Source organism: Rhineura floridana, chromosome 1 (assembly GCF_030035675.1).
Source record: "Rhineura floridana isolate rRhiFlo1 chromosome 1, rRhiFlo1.hap2, whole genome shotgun sequence".
NCBI lineage: Eukaryota > Metazoa > Chordata > Lepidosauria > Squamata > Rhineuridae > Rhineura > Rhineura floridana.
Window position 1 is genome coordinate 158,816,024 of NC_084480.1, and position 21,061 is coordinate 158,837,084.

At 43.6% G+C, this 21,061-nt stretch overlaps 1 protein-coding gene across 8 annotated transcripts; it reads left to right on the forward strand.

The window, feature by feature from the left end:
• Positions 1 to 1,755: 1,755 nt before the first annotated feature.
• On the forward strand, positions 1,756 to 20,110 carry GCDH (glutaryl-CoA dehydrogenase). Of its 8 annotated transcripts, XM_061639790.1 has the most exons (12): positions 1,757 to 1,909; positions 2,008 to 2,127; positions 2,544 to 2,658; positions 7,296 to 7,439; positions 8,335 to 8,397; positions 9,697 to 9,867; positions 12,856 to 12,985; positions 13,306 to 13,522; positions 15,060 to 15,163; positions 15,370 to 15,495; positions 16,194 to 16,354; positions 19,212 to 20,110. In XM_061639790.1, the coding sequence occupies exons 2-12, from the start codon at positions 2,014 to 2,016 to the stop codon at positions 19,283 to 19,285; spliced, it is 1,419 nt and encodes a 472-aa protein (XP_061495774.1). In that variant the 5' UTR covers positions 1,757 to 1,909; positions 2,008 to 2,013; the 3' UTR covers positions 19,286 to 20,110. The 8 variants fall into 8 exon arrangements, with proteins under 8 accessions (XP_061495797.1, XP_061495790.1, XP_061495832.1 ...); XM_061639813.1 differs by lacking the exon at positions 7,296 to 7,439 and having other exon boundaries at positions 1,756 to 1,909; XM_061639806.1 differs by lacking the exon at positions 2,008 to 2,127 and having other exon boundaries at positions 1,756 to 1,845.
• Positions 20,111 to 21,061: the final 951 nt, after the last annotated feature.

Sequence of the window (21,061 nt, forward strand, 5' to 3'; positions counted from 1 at the left end):
CGTGGGTGCGCCTGCTGGGATGGCTTGCTCTCGCCACCGCAGTTGTAGTAGTGTAGTGGGTGGTGGCAGAACGGGTAGTCTGGGCAGGGCCAGTGCCCAAACCGCTGGTGGTATTCCTGGCAGGGCAGAAAGTGCTCCTCACTGCTTTGCAAGTCCATGGTGAGTTTGAAGAGCCCCAGCGTGTAACGGAGGCAGCAGGGAAAATATCACCCAGTTCCAGATGATGTTTGGTTCCAAGACTCAGTCTTCAACATCCAAGGGCCCTGCCCTGTCTCCCATGTGATATAGTGCAGATACTCCCATCAAGCGAACCATAGCCTCTGCTGTCCAGCAAGAGCTCATTACGAGGTCTCACCAAATATTCTCACTAAGATACAGCAATGTTTCTGTTCTAGCAACAAGGCCTCTTCTAGCAGGCCTGGTGCAGTCTGCATGACACCTCTCTGAATAATATATCCACAACGGTGCCGCCCTGGGCTCCTGCATCCATGTTCCAGCGCACAGACACTTCACACATTTTTCTTCTTGGTAATACTTCAATGGTGGCACAAGGCTTCCTGATTTGTGTTCGTGTTCATGTCTCCCTGCATTCTCTCCACGTGATCTTGAACGTGTGTAGCTTTCTCCCCGGGGAGAGCCTCTCCGAGACAGTCAGCTATTGGCACCTGCTTTTAGGCCTGAAAAAATGCTTCTTGAATCAATGTCTAACTTCTTCACAAGACTTTTTGGATCAATCTTCACTCCAGCAAAGAAGTTTGAGGTCATAAAAGCCTGGTCCTTGTCGGTAAACACCCTCAAAGTCAAGGCATCAGTCGGAAGCTCTGCCTCTTCCAAAACCTGCCGGGACTATAGGTGTGACTATGGGTGCTGTCATGATTAGTTCTTGCACTTCAAACTGTAACACTATGATCCTTTTTGAGATAGGGCAACTTGAACCATACACAGTATTTCACTGTGGCAGATCCATACTTTTACATAAGATATTTCAATAAAATATAAAGCCAGAAAAAACATATATGGTTGCCATTTTTATTGCTACTTCTATACCTTCTGTATTTATAAAAAGAAAACCATGTAACTCTGGGGGAAGGGGAGCATTCTGCCCAGAGTTATAGAAAGTGTATAGTTTCAAAGATTTATTTGAAAATAAGCTTTCTTATCGAAGGTGGCAATGTGTTAGGTCCATTTCTGAAAACTGTCTTCACAAAGGAAACACTTGCACATGTGCAGAAGCACTGTCACTTTGCTGCTTAAAAAGAATAAATACGTTTGTGAAGAGGCACTTAGCTCAAATTGCCATATTTAAAAATAAAAAAGCAATGCTACACACAACTGTTATTGTTCCACGATTTCTCTCTGTAAAGAGGCACATTTTGAGCCACAGAAGAGACCCAAGGGGATACATGATGCTTAGCAACAGCAGTATGTAGAAGGGTGCTTGTTTTTTGTATAATTTTATAAAGACAAACAAGAAAAATACGTATTTTTTAAAAATATAGAGTCTTGTTGCACCTTAAAGACGAGTAAATTTATTATGGCATAAATTTTCGTGAACTGCTAGAGTACTTCGTCAGAAGGATGAAGAGTTCGCCTGAGTTACAGGTATACCTGCAAGGGGTTTGGGAGAGGGGGCTGGACTGAACCTTGTCTTGAGCGCCCGCCTTTCCCGTTCCGTATTGCGTGATGCTCTCTTCTTCCAGGCGAGCAAAGGCTGTGTCGTGAGCACACGCCTCTTCTGCCCAGCCAATGGGGGAGAAGGGCACTCCCTCTCGCAGCCAGGAAGGGAAAGGCTGCACAAGGGCTTTGGCCTAAGGAGGTGTTTGCTGCGAACCCGGTGGAGACGAGGTGGGATTCCTGTCGGCTATTGCCGCTTTGCAAGCTTGCAAAACAGAGCGCAGCGCAAGCTTAGGTGAAAACCTACCACCCTCTTGGCGGCGTTTTGGTATCCTAGAGGGGTGGATTGGTAGAACGGCCCTGATGCTTCTGTGGCCTGTCTCTCTCTTATAGGGCTCCATGCACTTGCTGGGAGGAGGAAAGGAGAAATCCAGGAAGCCTGGCATCCTTTCTCATCCACCAGAACGCGCGAATTCTGCCACTTTCTTCAAGGGCTTTCTTTGGTGTAAACCAGTAGGTCCCACTGCCATCGCTCCCAAAGCGGAGGGTGGAATCCTGTAATGGGGCCCCAAAGCACCTCTTCTTTCCCTGCCTCTGCTCTAGCCCACTGGCCTAGTCTGATGTGGATGGAGGGGGAAGAGTTTTGAACAACCACCCCATTACCACCACCATACACGCACAACTAGGGTACTTAGATGTCTGTTGTATTAGGAGTTTTATCACTCTCAGTGTATAATGCTATTGGAGTTAGGAATATCCAACAAAAATGGCTACCCTTGAATTGAATTGCTAGCAAAATTCTCTGCCTTAATGTTTTAAGATGACTAGAGTTAGGCTCACGGGAAAGGAGCCACAATTAGTAGGGGAGCTCTAGGTGCCCTCCAAAACTTGTTATGATCTTATAATTTTATTTCATTGACCTCTTTCAGGCACTCATCCTGATGGCGCTGAGATTACCTGCCAGACGGCTTTTGCAGTGTAGCCGTTGCGTGACAGGCCCATGTGATATCCGCACACAGGGCACCAGCGTAGCTACACAAAAGGGTCAGTGGGCAACTTCTGCTAAAAGTGATGGGGAAGTAGAGCAACTGCTAAGTGAGGGATGATTGAGGGGTGGGGGAGAAGAATATATGTTCATTTCCTTAGGAGCTTGCACTTTACCCCTTTCTCCCTCCCAGAAAAATATATAATTAGCACCCAGGCCCCTTTTTATATCATATTTTGGTCAAAAGGTGAGCAGAGCAGATCAGGCAAGGAAGCAGTGTTGAAGGGGACAGGGCCATACTCTGACGATAGTGGCCTTTTGCTGCTGCCTCCTGGGCTGAAGAGTCAGGTGACAAGTTGTCTTGCATGGCTAACATATTACATCTGAGGATTGGGGGCAGGAGAGGAGGTGACTGAGCTGGGGAAATTGCATTGTGTTACTGTTTATATTACAAAAAAAGAAGCAAAGCCCTCGGGAAAAGAAGCCAAAGGTAGCCCTATGAGGAGAGACTGAAAGAACTGGGCATGTTTAGCCTGGAGAGGAGAAGACTGAGGGGAGATATGATAGCACTATTCAAGTACGTGAAAGGTTGTCACACAGAGGAGGGCCGGGATCTGTTCTTGATCGTCCCAGGGTGCAGGACACAGAATAATGGGCTCATATTGTATTTTATCTTGTTTGTTCACCGCCCTGAGAGCTATTCTGCTAAGGGCGGTATATAAATTGAAATAATAAATAAATAATAAATAAATAAGTTGCAGGAAGCCAGATTTCGACTAGATATCAGGAAAAACTTCCTAACTGTTAGAGCCATACGACAATGGAATCAGTTACCTAGAGAGGTAGTGGGCTCTCCGACACTGGAGGCATTCAAGAGGCAGCTAGACAGCCATCTGTCGGGAATGCTTTGATTTGGATTCCTGCATTGAGCAGGGGTTTGGACTCGATGGCCTTATAAGCCCCTTCCAACTCTACTATTCTGTGATTCTATGGTTTCGTTTGGCTTGTGGAACGTGATGACTTTTGATTTAGAGCTCCATATTTGGACTTCACCCTCAGCAATTCTGCTCCCTTTTCTTATTCCTTTGGAAATGGTTTCGGGAAGGCTGTATACTCCAACCTTTTGGTGCTACCGTATAAATGAACACCATTGTATTAATGTTATCTCCTCAAGTTTGATGCCCCCCTCTACTCCTTCACGCAACGGTGTATTGCCCATATAAAAAGCTGTTTTGTCACCTTTTTGGTCAGTTCCCAGATAGCCTCGATCCTCTGCATTCTGGAAGATACAAACGATTACTCACAGATACTACCAGAATTGCAACTCTCAACACCTTTACAGACCAATGCTATACTTGTCTACTTAAAAGTAAGCTCCACTGAATTCAGTGGGACTTATTCCCTTGTTAGTGTGTATACTCGGGGTAGTCAGTGTGGTTCCCTCCAGATGTTGTGGGACTCAAACTCTCACCAGCTCCAGCCAGCATGGCCAGTGGTCAGGGATAGTGGGAACTGGAGTCCAGCAACATCTGGAGGGCACTACATTGGCTATTCCTGATATATGCTATGTAGTATTCTAGCCCAAATATCAAATTATGTGGAATATAAGAGATGGTCAAGTATAATCCATGACTTTGATTATACCCAGTCTAGAGCTCCAGGTGTCCCAAAGTGGACACCAAATAGATTAAACCAAACAGTTAAGGCTGCAGATGGTATTGTACTGAAAAGTAGTCAGCTACAATAATAACTTGTCAACTGTGGGAGGGCATTCTTCTCAGTTTGACTCTCCCCTCTTTGATCACAACATTCACCTTTTAAAGAAGTTTTTTCACACCTTGAAAGTTATATGAATTAAAACTCATAATTTAACAGTATAAAGGACAGTAGGTCAAGTCACTAACATTCTATGATCCCCTTGGTGTATATTTTTAAGTATTAGGCAGCTAGTAATATTGTATGTTTTGTTCACTAATAGGCAAAAATCCTTGCAGTTTAAGTACGTACCTTTAGCCAACAGATATTTCTATCAAACTTTAAAAAGCAGGGAAATTGGGCAGCTATAGTGAATGCACCAGGGGAGCAGGGACCTGACCACCTCTCTGAGATATTGGACTGCCCTACAAATCTGTCAAAATGCAAAAACAATTTGGGTTGGTCTTTCACATTCCAATCCACTTTCTGTGTAGCTTGGAAGAATTTGGTAACGTGATGAGGAGGGGTGAAGGAAGGGGGAGGGAAGGGGCAAAAGGGAGGTGATGGGAGGGAGGAGGAGGGCAGGGCAGGTTTGATCATTTGCATGCTTATTGAGTTCAATAGGATTTACTCCTGTGCAATCATGCTTGAAAATGAAATGGACTGCCTTCAAATCGATTCCGGCTTATGGCAACCCTATGAATAGGGTTTTCATGGTAAGCAGTATTCAGAGGTGGTTTATGATTGCCTTCCGCTGAGGCTGACAGGCAGTGACTGGCCCAACGTCACCCAGTGAGCTTCATGGCTGTGTGGGGATTCAAACCCAGGTCGTAGTCCTAGGATAGTTAAAACTGACCATGGGGGAGGGAAGGGGCAAGAGGGAGGGGACAGGAGGAGGAGAAGGCAGGTTTCATCATTTGCATGCTTTTTGAATTCAGTGGGATTTACTCCTGTATAATAATGCTTAGGATAGATGAAACTGACCTGGGGGAGGGCAGGAAGGGAAGGGGGAGGGGATTGGATGAGTGGGCACTGGGCAGAGGGGAAGCCCCTTTCCTTGAACAGTATCATTCTTTTTCAGGGTTTCCCCCACATTTTTATTCTACAGCAGGCACATGTAGCCTCCCACCCAAATTTAAACCAAAGCTGTCCCTGGCCACATCCACACCAGACTTGTATTTCCCTTTAGGTAGTCATGTCTTCTCCCAAAGAATTCTGGGAAGTGTAGTTAGTGAAGGGTGCTGAGAGTTGCTAGGAGATGCCCTGTTTCCCTCGCAGAGCTTCAGTCAGAGCAGCTGACTGTTAAACCACTCTGGCCACTGGGGTTCTGTCAGGGGAATATGAGTCTCCTCTCAGCACTCTTCACAAACTACACTTTCCAGGATTCTTTGGGGGAAGCCATGACTGTCTCAAGTGAAATAAATGTCTGGCGTGGGTGTGGCCCCCTGATTAGGCAAGCCCAGCAGCTTTGAGTCTGGCTTTTAGAACGTTGACAGTCGGTTCTTACTGAGCATGCCCAGCCTTATCATTGAGTTCAATGCCAAATTTCTTAAATTAATTAAAAATCAGCTAGGAATTTTTTTAACTTTTAAACTGCAGAAGATGAAGGTCAGAGTATGGGGCAAGGCCAGTAATAGGATTACAGGTACTCTGCGTACATTGGTGATTTTTAATTAATTTCAACAAATTATGAGAACTCTGACAGGAAAAAGTCCAAAAGGGGTCTGTTTTTTCTCTCTCTCTTTTTACACTTTGAACTCTCGATTCTCTCTGACTGTTTTGTGTATCGCCATGAAAATTTAGAGGGTTGTTAAGCAAGCACTTCTGAGTTCAGGACTATAGGTTTTGTAAGGTTTTGTTTTGAAATGAGCTTATGGGAAGCATCAGAATGGCATGGGGGATACTTTCGTTTTAACATTGCGGAATGCAAAAAATGCATGCTGACTATAGTATACAGCCATTCTCATGACTGTATAATATATTGACAATTGGCTATCTTGGCATTCTGGTGGATGAAGACTGTGTAATGTGAAAGCTTGCATGTACTTAGTTACACAGTCTTGCAGTGTTATTCATCATATCAATCTGTCTGCACTCCTAAAATCAACAGAGGCCCTCCTCTTGCCTGCATCTTAGGTCAGTAATACTGACTCACAAGAGAGGGAGCTTTTTCCAGGATGGTGTCAAGGCTCTGTAATGCCTTCCCTGCTAACATTTGGACATCTGCAACACTCAAATCTCTTACAAAACCATCAAGGCTTATTTATTTCAGGTGGCCTTTACATAAGCAACACTCTCCTTTGCTTGGATACTTTTTTTCTCCACAAATGGCTGGTTGTGGGGAACTACGGTTCTATATTATGATATATTATGAGTTTTATGCATGGGTGGGTTACACATTTTCATTGACACTATATCTTTACATTTTCAATATGTAAGCCGCCTTGAAAGAATATCACTTTGAAAGGCCGTATATAAATGCTCTTTAAAAAAAATCAATAAAAGTTCTATACCTACCCATACACTTCGTTCGACATCTAAGGCCCTCCTCTGAGTACCGTCTCACCGAGAGCCTCGGAGGGTAATGACAAGATCTAGGGCCTTTTCGGTGGTGGCCCCTGAATTGTGGAACAGTCTCCCCGAGGAGGTACGCCTGGCGCCTACGCTGCTATCCTTTCGGCGCCAGGCTAAAACCTTCCTATTCTCCCAGGCATTTTAATATATTTCTATGTATTTTACTGTTTTAATGTTTTAGCTATGCTAATATCATTTAGTGTTATTATGAATTTGTATTTTTATCTGTGATTTTGTTCATTTATTGTATTATTGTATGTTGTACACCGCCCAGGGAGCCATTGGCTATGGGCGGTTTATAAATGAAATTAAATAAATAAATAAATAAATAAATAAATAAATACACTATTACTGGTGCCTCCCCTAGACATGAGGGAATTTCTTTGCCAAATTCTTCAGGCTGACTTTTTTGCCTGTCTTCTCCCAGTCCCAAGAGCCCAGTTTGACTGGCGAGATGCCTTACAGTTGGAGAGGCTCCTGACTCATGAGGAAATAATGATCCGGGACTCATTTCGCAACTATTGCCAGGAAAAGCTGATGCCCAGGATCCTCATGGCCAATAGAAACGAAGGTACTTTGAAAAAGAAAAGAAAAATATTGACCACTTATAGCCTTTAGTTACTGTAAACCGCCCAGAGAGCTTCGGCTATGGAGCGGTATACAAGTATAATAAAATAATAAATAAATAAATAAATTTGTGCCATGTGGGTTGGTGCAGAGTACTATCCCTTCCCTAGATGATGGGGAATATTCTTTCTCCTTCTTGTTTGCTGAACATGCCAGTGGATTTAATAGATAACCTCAGAGTTACTGATTGAGCGGGCTGATTCCGAAGGGCACTGAAATGATCCATGATTCCTGCTGTATGTTTTGGGTCAATATCAAAAAGGGAGGCAGAACATCTGAATGTGTTGCTTCCCTGGCTTATCACCCTGCAAGGGCCCCAGGAAGCAGATATTCATTCTCTTTTTATGGCTTTGTTCCTTAGTATTAGTAATTAGTAAGTAGTATTAGTAATTCATTAGTAGTTCATTAATTTGTTGAATTTGTATTGCTTTTTTTGTATACCATCTTGCACGACCCTGAAGTGGGGTATCCATTTTAATGTAAATAATAATAAAATAAATAAAGCTGGGTTTGGGGCCTGTACCGGCTTTGTGTAGCTCTAAATCCTTTTGAACTTATGGCAGAAGCCACAGGTGCCTGAGAAATAAGTTACTTGCAGCTTTGTGGTTCCCATACACCTCACTGGCATGATGGCAGCCTCACCCATGTGATGACCATCCTTCAAGCATTGCTAGTAGCAATTGGAAACAGTCATATTGCATCACTCCATAGTGTTAAAGATAACATTGCATACCAGGCCTCAATGGGACAGAAGGGGGGCGATGATATGTAGCAGTCAAAACAGGCTCTGTCTACAATTTTGTTACCTATATCCCTATTCTCCCTTTGTGCCTTTGCAGTCTTTCACCGGGAAATTGTGTCAGAAATGGGGGCACTGGGCATCCTGGGCCCTACAATCAAAGGTAATGCTGCAGTGTTTTTCATCTTCGTGGTAGTGAGTAGGGCCACCATTGGCCAGAAGTGCCCATGAGATGATGTATTATTTATTCATTTAAGCAGATTTATATCGCACCCCTTCTGTTGTAATCACAAGTCTCAGGGTGGCTGTGAAGTACCTGCCAGGGCCTGATCCAGGGCCTTCGACTGGAAGGTTCAGAGTACAAAATGTCTCTCGTTTTAATTTCCGTTTCATTTCTGTTGATGGTGATGTATTCATCACAGTTTTTGGGAACATTTATAACTGTTATGATAACTTGCTCAGCTATTTATGCTAAGTATATAATCAGAGCCCCATTGGATCAGACCAAAGGCTCATCTAGTCCAGCATCCTGTTCTCACTGTGGCCAGCCAAATGTCTGTGGGAAGTCTACAAGCAGGACATGAGTGCAGTGGCCGTCTCCTTCTCACCTCTCCCAGCAATTGGTATTCTGAGGCATACTGCCTCTGATACTGGAGGTAGTGTGTAGCCATCATGGCTAGCTGCCATTGATACCCCATCTCTGCTCATTAAGTGATTTGTCTGGATTTGTATTTTATGGTTTTAATACTTTGTCCCATTGATAGTTTGTAAGCTGCCATGGGTTTTATGGGAGAGCTTGGTAAGAAATAATTTACAAGTGAATAAAATAAGAAGGTCAGTGCCTATCAGTGTTGGATGCCCTCCTCCACAGCTCTCTGCTTTCAAAAATGGTGAGTGCATATATGGGATAGGGCCTTTTCCATTGTGGTGCCACGACTATGCAGAGTTTTCCTAAGAGATGCCACCTGACTCCATCTTTGGCCTGTTGCCATCCTGGCTCTTTCATAGAGCACTTGGTGGAGGGTCTGGTATGATCTGGTTGTGTTCCTGTTAATATGGTGGTGTTATCCTCCTTTTTGAATTAATGAATTGGGGTTTATGCAGCAGTGGGACTGCTGATCATTTAATTCCATTTGAAGCATTGGTGCTATTTATTTTTAGTGTGCTACTAAATAAGTTCTAAGCCTGGGCATAGTGCTTGCTTTATGTTGATTGCATGTTATTTTATATATATATGGCTACATAGCTAATGTTGGAATATTTTAATGTGCAAAAATAAAAACTGGGTGCATAGATCCACAATTCTAGGCCATTAGGCTCCCCAAACCCCAATGACAATCTGTTCTCTGCCCTTCCTCCAAATCTTTGGCAGGTATTGGTATGATCCCTTTGTCTAGGACGGTGACCCAGATGGGCTTAGAACTCATGGCTTACTTGTTAAGTCTACATCCATTTCTCCTAGGTTATGGCTGTGCAGGAACCACCTATGTGGCATATGGGCTCCTGGCAAGGGAGATTGAGAGGGTAGACAGCAGTTATCGTTCTGTCCTGAGTGTCCAATCATCTTTGGTGATGCACCCTATATATACATATGGGACAGAGGAGCAGAAGCAGAAATACTTGCCACTCCTTGGTAAGTGAACAGTATTAGGATGCTGGATGTGAGAGACTAGGGTTTGATTGCATTCCAAGGATAGGACATGTATCTCTTTTGCCATCATTGTCTTTTTACTGATCTGGTAACTTAGGCTGCAATCCTAACTCTACTTACCTGGTAGTAAACCCCGTTGAATTCAGTAGGAGGTACTTCTGGGAAGAGATGGCTATGGTTGTGCTGCAACTCATAAGATCCAAGAACTTACAGATTTGACTACTATTCACTCTTTTTAAATAACAATCAATGTCTTTTTATACCCCACTTTACTTCTGTCATGGAGCTCAAGGAAGTATACAAAGGATTGCCAGCTGGTCTCATCCAGACACTGAGCAAGCCCAACTTGCTTAGCTTTAGCAGGTGGCTGCACCATGTACCCTCAGGCTGTGTCCAGCCACAACTAGACAGTAACATAGTGAAGAGTCTAAAGAAAGTGAACATTTTCACTGTTTCTCATTTCAGTGCTGTACAAATAAAAACCAGCTTTCTATTGTTATGGCCCTTTTAATTTAATATTAAAAAGCTTCCATCATTTTGGGTTTTTTTGTATATTTTTCCAAACATTGATCAATAGAAAGATTCTTATTTTTCCACTTGGCTGCATGGATATGCATGTCCAAGCAGCCCATGAAAGATTTGTGAGAAAGTAGAAAGCTATGATAAAAGATAGCTTATCCCATATTATAGCTTAGATTTCCATGACTTTCCCAAGCTAGTTATTTATTTGGGGTTGAATATGTTGTATATTACATCTACAGCATCTAGCATTATCTAATGTAATGTTTTTGTTACAGAACTTAACTCCATTGACACATAACTTTATAAAAGCTTTCTTTCAGTGTTGCACACAATAGTTTAGATCAGCCTGGGGCTGATGGGAGTTGTAGCCTAAAATATCTGGAAGGCATCAGGCTGATCTAGATAATACATTTTGCTAGATTCCAGGTTCCTCAAGGATCTTCCCCAACTTACTATGAAGTGAGGGATTTACTAAATATTCTAATTTCCAAAGTTTCATAGGTAAAGTCACCTCTCTGGGGTCTGCTTAATCAACAGCTCCTTAAAGAATGACATAGCTCCAGTTTGGCAGTGCTTCAAAATCAGGAAGATAATAATGTGGTATACCTGAAAGGAGGGTCTTATTCTCTACATCTTCATATTTTGATTTCCTATCAAAAAGTGGTATCTGTAACCATGCCTGTAACTTTAAGTTACATGCAGCCCACTATTATGTATGCTTACTTGGAAATAAGATATGCAGCCTTACAGCACAAACTGCATATGTAACTACTCATACATAAGTACCATTGAGTTCAGTGGGGGTTTCTTCTAGGCATGTGGGTATAGGACTGCAGCATTAGCTTTTAAAGTTTGCCTGTTGTATTATACATTAGGATCTACAAGTGCAAGCTTCAACAAAATGTAGCAGTGAATCTCAACCCCCTAAGAGGACTGCACCTGTTTAGAGTGTGAGGCATCCTGGAATAGCATCCTTATAGTACTAGTTATGTCTCTTGGTGATGGAGTGTGGAGAAGAGAGATCTCCTACCCTGTTGTCCTGAATAGGACTGGAGGGCCCAGCCCCGGAACTAAGGAGGGGGTCGAGAGTGGGGAAGGGAAAAGGTCTCCTTTCCCCCCCCCCCTTTCCTTCCTCCTGACAGATCCCTCTATAATGCAGAGGATTATTTTTTTTATAATCATGGGACACATTTCTCTGTCCCACAAGTGCAATCTCCCTTTTTCAGGATACTTTATAATAAAGCTTGAGGTTAAACAAGCCAATTTCTTTTTCCCCTCACCCCTAAAGTATTAACATTCCATACGTCCTGGAAATGCTTATGCCTTTGTCAGGCCACTTCTTAAAAAATATTTTTTCTGTATTTATCCATTGTTTTCAATACCAGTGAGATTCCTCTATCTCTCTTAATTTAACATTCTAGTGCTTCAGGGCTCAATCCAACTAGCATTTACGCTGGGCTGGGGGGTGTTGGATGTAGCGGATCCTTGGCTTACAGGACCCTGCTGGCTCAGCTGGGAGTTTGCCAGCAAAGCCCAGCCTGGCAGACAGAGAGCTTGCAGAATCCAGTGAAAGGCCCCAAAATGGGGCATTCCAGGGATGTGGTGGAGGAGGAGCCCGGGGGGAATTTATGCATCATCCCCCTCGTGTTCAGAGTACACCTGTGGGTTCCAATCCAGGTAAATTTTCCGCTGACCAATACGCTGGTGGAGTAAAATTATTTCCATGTTGGTCAATGGGGAGTGCTTACTCTCCAGTAAGGGTATTTATGGGAGCTGGCTTTTGCTTTTCCAGTCACCACACATGGCTCCCAACTGAGTCAGCGGGCAGCTGGCCCGGTGGCTCCCAAACAGAGTGGATGCTATGGAGGTTGCCACTGCAGCTGGGCTGGCCCTCCCACCGGCTTCCCATGATTTGGATTGCTCTGTTAGCTTATTTCCTACTTTTCCCTGTCTTATTTCTGTATCAGGTTGATTCTTAAAACATGTTTTCTTTTAATTTTGATAGATCCTTTACTACTTCCTCATATTTGTTCCCTTGATTTCCTGTTCCTTTTTTCTTATTCTTCAATCCCATGCCACATCTGTTAATTTGTTCCGTTTAGGCAACTTTCTTATTTCCTGGTTATTTGTTTTTGTTCCCCAGTTCGTAACTCTTTCTTTCAAGACTTCTCCAGATTTCTAATTTCTGTTGCTTTTTGTTGATTTTGTTCATTCTTCAACTCTTTTACTAATTAAAGAACTACTTCTCTCTTCCAGTGGGAAATTAGGCAATAAATAATCCAAAAGGGTTGAGTTATCCTTGGGATAAAGTCTGTGGGAATTTCGGTCCACTAGAAGCCTTCAGAAAAGCAATGAGGGCAAGGATGAGCTTTGACTGCAGGGAGGGAGGGAGAGAAGGGGGTGCTTTGGGAACAACTGTAGCTCATCGTCATGTCTTTCTCCCCACAGCCAAGGGAGAGTTGCTGGGCTGTTTTGGTCTTACAGAGCCCAACCATGGGAGTGACCCTGGTAGCATGGAAACCCGGGCCCAATACAACCCCTCCAGAAAGACCTACACACTCAACGGCACCAAGACCTGGTGAGATCTGCAGCTGTCTTGGTGCCCAGAAAATGGGGCAGGGGAGTGACCCAGAGCAGACTGCAGGCAACCGCAATGGTCTAACCTAGCCAGAAGATTTAAAGACCAATATAAAGGAATATTGCCTTAGATATTGGCTTTGGAGAGAAGGTCCTTTCCAGAAAAGCTGGATACCACCCCCTACTCTGTTATATACCCATGCCTTAGTTTTTCCTGAAGCCACCTGGGTTGAGGTTTAGTTGACCAGAATCTTTGCCAGTCTGTAAGACCTGCTCTGGGTAGCATGCCAAACATCTGACATGTGTTCACTGTTCTCTCAGGATTACTAATTCTCCAATAGCCGATCTGTATGTGGTGTGGGCTGTGTGTGAAGACGGCAAAGTGCGGGGCTTCCTCTTGGAACGTGGAATTAAGGGTCTGTCCGCTCCAAAGATTGAGGGCAAATTTGCTCTGCGAGCCTCTGTCACTGGGATGATTGTTATGGAGGATGTGGAGGTGCCTGAAGAAAACCTGCTGCCCAACGTCTCTGGACTTGCTGTAAGATCCCTTCCCGTCCATGGGTTCTTGAATCCTGCCTTCTGGTAGATTCCCAGACAGGAGGCATGGTGTTGACATTGACTCTGCCCTCACAATCCCCTTGGTAACAAACTAGGATCTTGAATACGCCGCATGTGAGCCACCATCCTCCTGCAGTGGTCTTGCTACCGCTTCACACACCACACAGTGTTATCCACAGGATTTCCTATCATGATGGCCACTAACTTAGATGACTATAAAAGGGGATTAGACAAATTCATGGAGGACTCTTCTGGTCTTTATTTATTTATTTATAGCCCACCTTTCCTACAAGGTGGTCATGGTGCCATACATGGTTCTCTTCCTCCGCATCTTATCTTCACAACAACCCTGAGAGACTGTGACTGGTCTAAGGTCATCCAGTGAGATTCATGGATGAGTGGGGATTTGAACCCTGGTCTCCCTGGTTCTAGTCCAACAGTGAAACCACTACACCCACTGGCTCTCTCCATCCTATTTCCTTCTATAGGCGCATCCAGTTTAGATCATAGAATAGTAGAGTTGGAAGGGGCCTATAAGGCCATCAAGTCCAACCCCCTGCGCAATGCAGGAATCCAAATCAAAGCATTCCCGACAGATGGCTGTCCAGCTGCCTCTTGAATGCCTCCAATGTCTGAGACCTCACATAATCCTGGCATCCCTATTAAAGGACTCTGTTACTGTGGAAACCCTATTAAATATGGCTGTAAACTACCTCCAGGATACCGGTTACTGGGGAATGACAGCGAGAGAGATGCTATTGCCCTCATGTCTTAATAATGAGCTTCCCATAGGCATCAGAAGGGCCATGGTGGTTAACAGAATGTCGGACTAGACAGGCCTTTGGTCTGACCCAGGATGCTCTTATACAAATAATAAACAAAGTGACATATTCCAGGCATTCAAATATGTTCTGGAGTGTCACAATAGGCATGACATAATTATTTATTGGAGACGAAGGTGGTTGATTCTGTACTAAAGCAATATATTGTCCAAAGTACTCCAGTGCATTTAACAAAATTTTAGGCCCAACTAAGGCATTTGAAAATTGAAGGATATGTTGATTTGATGGCTGCAATACATATAGGGGGAGGAGTCCCCAAAAGGCCAGTTCAGGGAAGGAGTCCATGCAGACCCTCTTGGGTGTTGAGATCAGCAGAAGGGGCCCTTTTGGTAGTTCTGCCACCCACAGAAGCCTGGGGTGGAGGGATGGCCAGGAGAGGGCATTCTCTGTGGCAGCAGAGACACATCTGGCAATTTCAGTTTTCAGCAAATGCTGAAGACACACCTGAGATGTATATGTAGCATGCAGGAACTGAGTGAGCACACTCAATATCTATTATTATTACTATTATTAAAAAAGACTCTTCCATGTGGGCAAAACCCTAAGTGAAGCTCCATTCAAAATCCATAGCTTCCCCACAGGGAGTCTGAGGGAACTCTTTTAAAAGCAAGAGAACTGCGGGAATCCCTGTCAATGCCATATCTGGAGCTTTGATACTCCATCTTCTTCCCACAGGGTCCTTTTGGCTGCTTGAACAATGCTCGGTATGGCATTACGTGGGGAGCCTTGGGAGCTGCTGAGTTCTGCCTGCAGACAGCCAGACAGTACACCCTGGACAGGTAATGTCTCGGGGGGGGGATGTCAGATTTCTGGATGCACGCACAACAAGCATGCACATGGGTATAATAACATTTATATGCTACTTATTTCACTTTTTCCCAGTTTTCACACATTCCCAAAGTGATCTTTGCCACAAGTCTGTAATGACTCTAGCTGTACAATAGTTTGAAGCAACTCTACCTCACCAACCAATGCTATCTTGTAGGACCCAGTTTAAAGTCCCCCTTGCAAGAAACCAGCTGATTCAGAAGAAGCTGGCTGACATGCTCACAGAGATCACAATTGGCTTACAAGCTTGTCTGCAGCTGGGCCGTCTGAAAGACAAAGATAAGTAAGTGTGTGTGTGTTTGTGTGTGAGAGAGAGACTGAAAGTAGAAAATTGGTTCCCGCTGTAGTGAGAGTTCCAAGGGGAGGAGGGGCCTGAATTATACAGCCACGAGAGTGGCTGTATATTATAGCCAGCGTGGATTTTTCACATTCCACAATGTTAAATTGAAAATACCCCCATGCCATTCTGATGCTTCCCATAAGCTCATTTCAAAACAAAACCTTACAAAATTCTTCCAAGCTACACAGCAAGTGGATTGGACTGTGAAAGGCCAACCAAAATTGTGTTTGCATTTTGACACATTTGTAGGGCAGTCCAATATCTCAGAGGTCTCCTGCTCCCCTGGTGCATTCACTATAGCTGCCCAATTTCCCTGCTTTTTAAAGTTTGATAGAAATATCTGTGGGCTATAGGTACATTCTTAAACCGCAAGGTTTTTTTGCCTATTAGTGAATTCTACTCTGAGCAAGTGACCTTTTTTCTCTGAAGGGGTTCTTACTGACTGGGAGGAGGATGCCTGTTGAATTGGTATTTGAATAAGGGGCACTGGTTACATTTCAAAATATGTGGCCCATTATTTCCAGGATGAACAAGATAGGAATCAAGCAGTGGTGTCCTGAGGAGGTAGAATTAATTGCACTCTGTCTGCTATTTTGAAGGCAATCGCTTACTGCCTTCCATAATCTGTGCTGTGTTCCCAGGGCAACCCCTGAGATGATCTCCATGCTGAAACGGAATTCATGTGGGAAAGCGTTGGAGATCGCCCGGCAAGCTCGTGACATGTTGGGAGGCAATGGAATCGCTGACGAATATCATGTTATCAGGCATGTCATGAACCTTGAAGCTGTCAACACATATGAAGGTAAAATGGTTTCCAGGCTGCTTCTTTGGGGGAACGTCTGCTGGGATCACAAAATAAATATGGAAGACTTAAAAAGAACTATTACAAGATAGCATTCTTTTTTCTTTTCTGGATGTATACCTTGAGGCACCGAAACACATCATTCATGTAATGTCTGTGAAGCTTCCCAAGCCATACATCAGGGGAGGGGAACCTTCAACCAACAGAATAATCATGACCCACAAGCCTTCCCCATTTGGCCCACAAGTCCATTTTGAGCAAGCCACATCCAACTGCCCTACCCCTGTTGTGATATAGATAACAGCAGGGCTTGGTCAAAGCCCCCTTGTGCAGCTTCCAAAGCGGCTGGCAACCAACCCGTTTTTCGAAAGCTGTTGAAGCACTGCACACAGTAGGAACCTAGTGCAAAGTAGGATTACCCTCCCTGCATATTCGCTGAGGGCAAAGGATCCTGCTTGGTCTGGGCACACATGTAATGCCTCTGCGGGGATTTCTTGCATGCACTCAAACCCAGCACTGAACAGGATTGCCCTCACCCCCATCCACTAAAGTGAAGGGAAGGTGATCTCACTTGGTCTGGGTGTGCAAGTAATGTGCTGCTAAAAGCAAGGTTTTTTTCCTTGCTTTTACCACCTTGCAGCCTACTATGTGCTTTGAAGACTTCAGAGGACTTTGGGACTTCAGAGGACAAAAACAAAATGACATCAGGTGATTGACAGATAGGCAGCCTTACCCATTTGCCAAATTTGGCCTGCAAGGCAGATCCTGATAAGAATCTGGCCCATAGAGCCAAAAAGGTTCCCCATCCCTGCCATACATCATCATGCTAATCTTCCCATTCGCAATGTGGATCAAGGAAAATCATGGGCTGGGAGGCCCATTCTAGCATTACCCAAGTGATGGAGCCACTGTAGATAGGCGCCTCTCTGCGCCACTAGACAAATGTCAGATGCCTCAGACCATATGAGAAGAGTCTTTGTTATGCAAATGTTATCCCAGTGTGCAGAGGGGCATCGCCAGCGCAGGAAGGAGCCATGTTGTGGACTCTTCCTTCGTGGTCTGACATTACCCTAACACTATATGTAGATGTCCTACTGTTAATAGCGCCCACATTTCAGAAGGGGCCTTAAATGGGCATATATGCAAAAGAGTGCAGTCTGCTTGAGAGACATTCCACCACCTGGCAGTTTCCTGCCAGACTGAGTGCATAAGAAGTTCTGAGGTCTTAAGACGTGAATCTTCTTTGGGTTCTGCTTTCTGCAAGTATACAACTCTCCAGTCCTTAAACAGTGGCAGAATACTGTAGAGAGGTGTAGTTGGACACTCTCAAGGTGGAATTGAGGTCCATTAATCCTTACGGGAGCTCTGCCATTGTGTTAATGGCATAAGGATTATATATCATATCATCATAGATGTAAATAATTGGTTCCTGATTCATTCTTTTAATCTTCAACAATACGCTATTTGTGCTGGAGTTGAATGTATGGCTGAACTGGAATTAGCCAAAATTCAAAAAGGATTGGTTATATTAACAGTGTAACTTTATTTTATTTTTTTATTCTATAAAAGTACACTAAATTGATTTACACAATTTTTGGGGCCATTACATAACAAACATTTTTTTTAAAAAGCAATTAATTGCCATGTCTAAAAAGAGGCACTGTGTGTACACAAACCCTTTGCAAGGGGATGGAATAGTTTAGGTTCGTGGTAGCTATTTTAAGTCTGAACTCAAAGATCTTAATCGTCTTTCATTGACATATTATATTTGTGAATATTTTAGCTTGTTCCTTATGTAATGCCACTAAATTATTAATTTTAGAAAACCTTCTGAATTTCTTCACTCTGTTTTAATTCCTGTTTTCCAATTGTAAATATCCTGACTTTCTTGGTATTTTTTGGGTAGAAGGAATGACAGGCACAGCAGTAAAGAAAACAGGAATGAAATTTGATGTGGCAGAATTTTTAACATCAGAAAGAACAAAGGGTTCATTTGCTCTTACAGGGAAAGTTCATCTGGAATATGTTTCCTTAGATTTTACACACTTGCTTCGGTCATGTGCTGCCAAGGTACACATGCATGGAAATCTAGGTTACCTGTTCCATTTATTTATATCCTGCCTTTCATCCAGTGAGCTCATGGCGGCATATATAGTTCTCTACTGCCTTCCAATTTTATCCTTGCAACGACCCTGTGAGGCAGGCTAGGCTGAGAGATAGTTTCTGGCCCAAGATCTCATGGCTGAGTGGGGATTTCAACTTGTGTCTTCCTGATCCTGGTTCAGCTCTCACTTGCCCATTATGAAGCCTGCAATTAGCTTTTAAGATGTTATTTTTATAGACAAAACTCTCAATGAGCACACTTCCTATCTCTGCTTAAGTACTTGAAATTTATTATTTATTTATTAAATTTCTATCCCGCCCTTCCCAGCAGGAGCCCAGGGCGGCTGGTTGAACGTCCCTCTTCCTCCCAGGTTTTTCAATCTCTTAATTTTTATTTCCTTTCAGCTGTAGAAAGTCCTCTGGATACATTGGCGGTATTCTGATAACACGTCCTGTTAGTGCAAATTTTACTGCTAGCATAATGGAAATTCCCCGCATCCTCCCCAAATCTGTTCCAGAGGGTTGGGAGAACCCCCTAGAACAGATCTGCAGAGGGCAGGGGAGTCCTGTTGGGCAAGCAGAAATACTTGTGCTGACAGAACTACTTACACAGCACTACATTGAATGTGTTGTGATGCTTGATTACTGAAGCACTTGATGCTAATTGTATCTGAAAAAAGTTATGTGCTGTCCCCCCCCCCCGGCTGCTTAGTCCTATTTTGTTTTTCTTTCTCTTTTCTCTCTTTGCCCTCAGGGACCCATGACATCCACGCACTCATCCTAGGCAGAGCGATCACTGGACTTCAAGCTTTCACTGTTGGCAATTGAAACTGCGTGTCTCTAGGGTTTCAGCATTGTTCCTCATGGCTCCAAATATGGGAACACCAGTGGAGTTTGTGATGCCACAACATTTTTCAAATCTGAGCATTATGGTGCTGCTGACTAGACTCTCGCTCTACATATAATTTCTTCACTTCAACTCAATTATTTGTAATTAATTTGAAACCATATCAAAACCAGGCATTTAAGAATTCTCTTCACCAAGAAAGCATACAGAGATAGAAAGCATCTAGATTGTGGCAAAGGAGCACACCATTAAGACTTGATTGTCCTTTTGATGGGTAATAAGTACCATGGAAAGGAGGGCAATGGTAAGTAGAGAAAGTTGCAATGTAGGGAAATACACAGTTCAGAAATGGTCAGATTGCCTGTGAGATAAGCTGTAACTGGTGGCATTTGGCCCTTTACAATTACTTTTTATGAGAAGCCCTCTGCTGCTGCAGGATCCAGGCAGAGCAATAGCTTTGGTTGTTTTCAAGTATCCATACCTGTTTGAATAATCTACCATTTTAAAGGTGTTCTGTGTGTGTTTTATGCAGACCTTGAGTCATGTATGTAAAACTTAACAGGAGCACTGCAGCTCTACTAAACTGTATCTAATCCAAATTTACTGCTCACTTTGCAGTCATTCTGCCTTATGACCTTAAACAAGCTGTTGCCTCACAGGACCTCTGTTTGCTAAATAAGGACTATGAATCTTGACATTTGAGCAGATATTTTTGATAGAGAGCTATGTCTCAGCTAGGACTTTTTTGAATTTGTGATTCTCATGTTCAACTTCTGTTTCCTAAAGAATAAATTGAATATGATGGATATGCCGCAATAGATATATGTATGTGGTAGAGTGACCAGTTGAAACCTGATTTACAAATATTGGCCACGAGGACCAATAATAACCTAAAGCAGATCTCGAACCAATTTGGGCAGTAGCGGACAGCGTGGTGGGGCTGCACTGATCACCTGCCCTCCCTTTGTATGAGTTACTGATGCCTAATGGGATGGAGAGGAGGGCCCAGATTGCACCACACCAACCTTGCCACTGCTCCCCTGTCCTGGTATGCAACAGCGGCTCAGCTGGAGGAAGGTTAGGTGACCTGGCAAAGCTCCACACCATCTGCTACTGAATTTGAGAACAGTGACTCCCCCTTCAGTTCAGTAACTCCACATGTATCTCAAGCCCATGTAGCTTCCCCTGGACAGATGTGTGATTTAGGATAACTGTTGCTGAAGTGGAAGTGGCTCGTGCATCTTTACTCTTCAACTGTGTGAGAACATCTTTCTGTGAGCAGATCCTCCAGAGTTTGAGCAACATTTAAGGGGGTCAAGCATATTGTCTCAAGCACAAAACCAGCACCCCATCCAAGGGTGGGGGTTGCCTGTGGCTCTGCCATCTGCTGTTTATTGCCATCTTTATGGGTTATATACGTCTCTGTTTCTGTGACCAGGAATCCAGGCAGTGGTAAGTGAGGATGTACTGACAATTTTGAGCTGTTTTAGCATATGGAGCTCATAGCCACAGTTCAGTAGTGGGTGTGGCTTAAGATACAGGCATGAGGTGCTTCCACACTGCACCACATTTTCAGCAATTGGCTGGAAAAGAAATTAAAACTATGGTTCCGTGTGGCACAATGATTACACTATAGAATCTAGCAATATATAATCATGGCCAGGATCCTTGTATAAAATTTAGAATTATACAGCCACAAAAGTGGCTATGTACTATAGTCAGCATGGACTTTTCGCATTCCGCAGTGTTACACATTA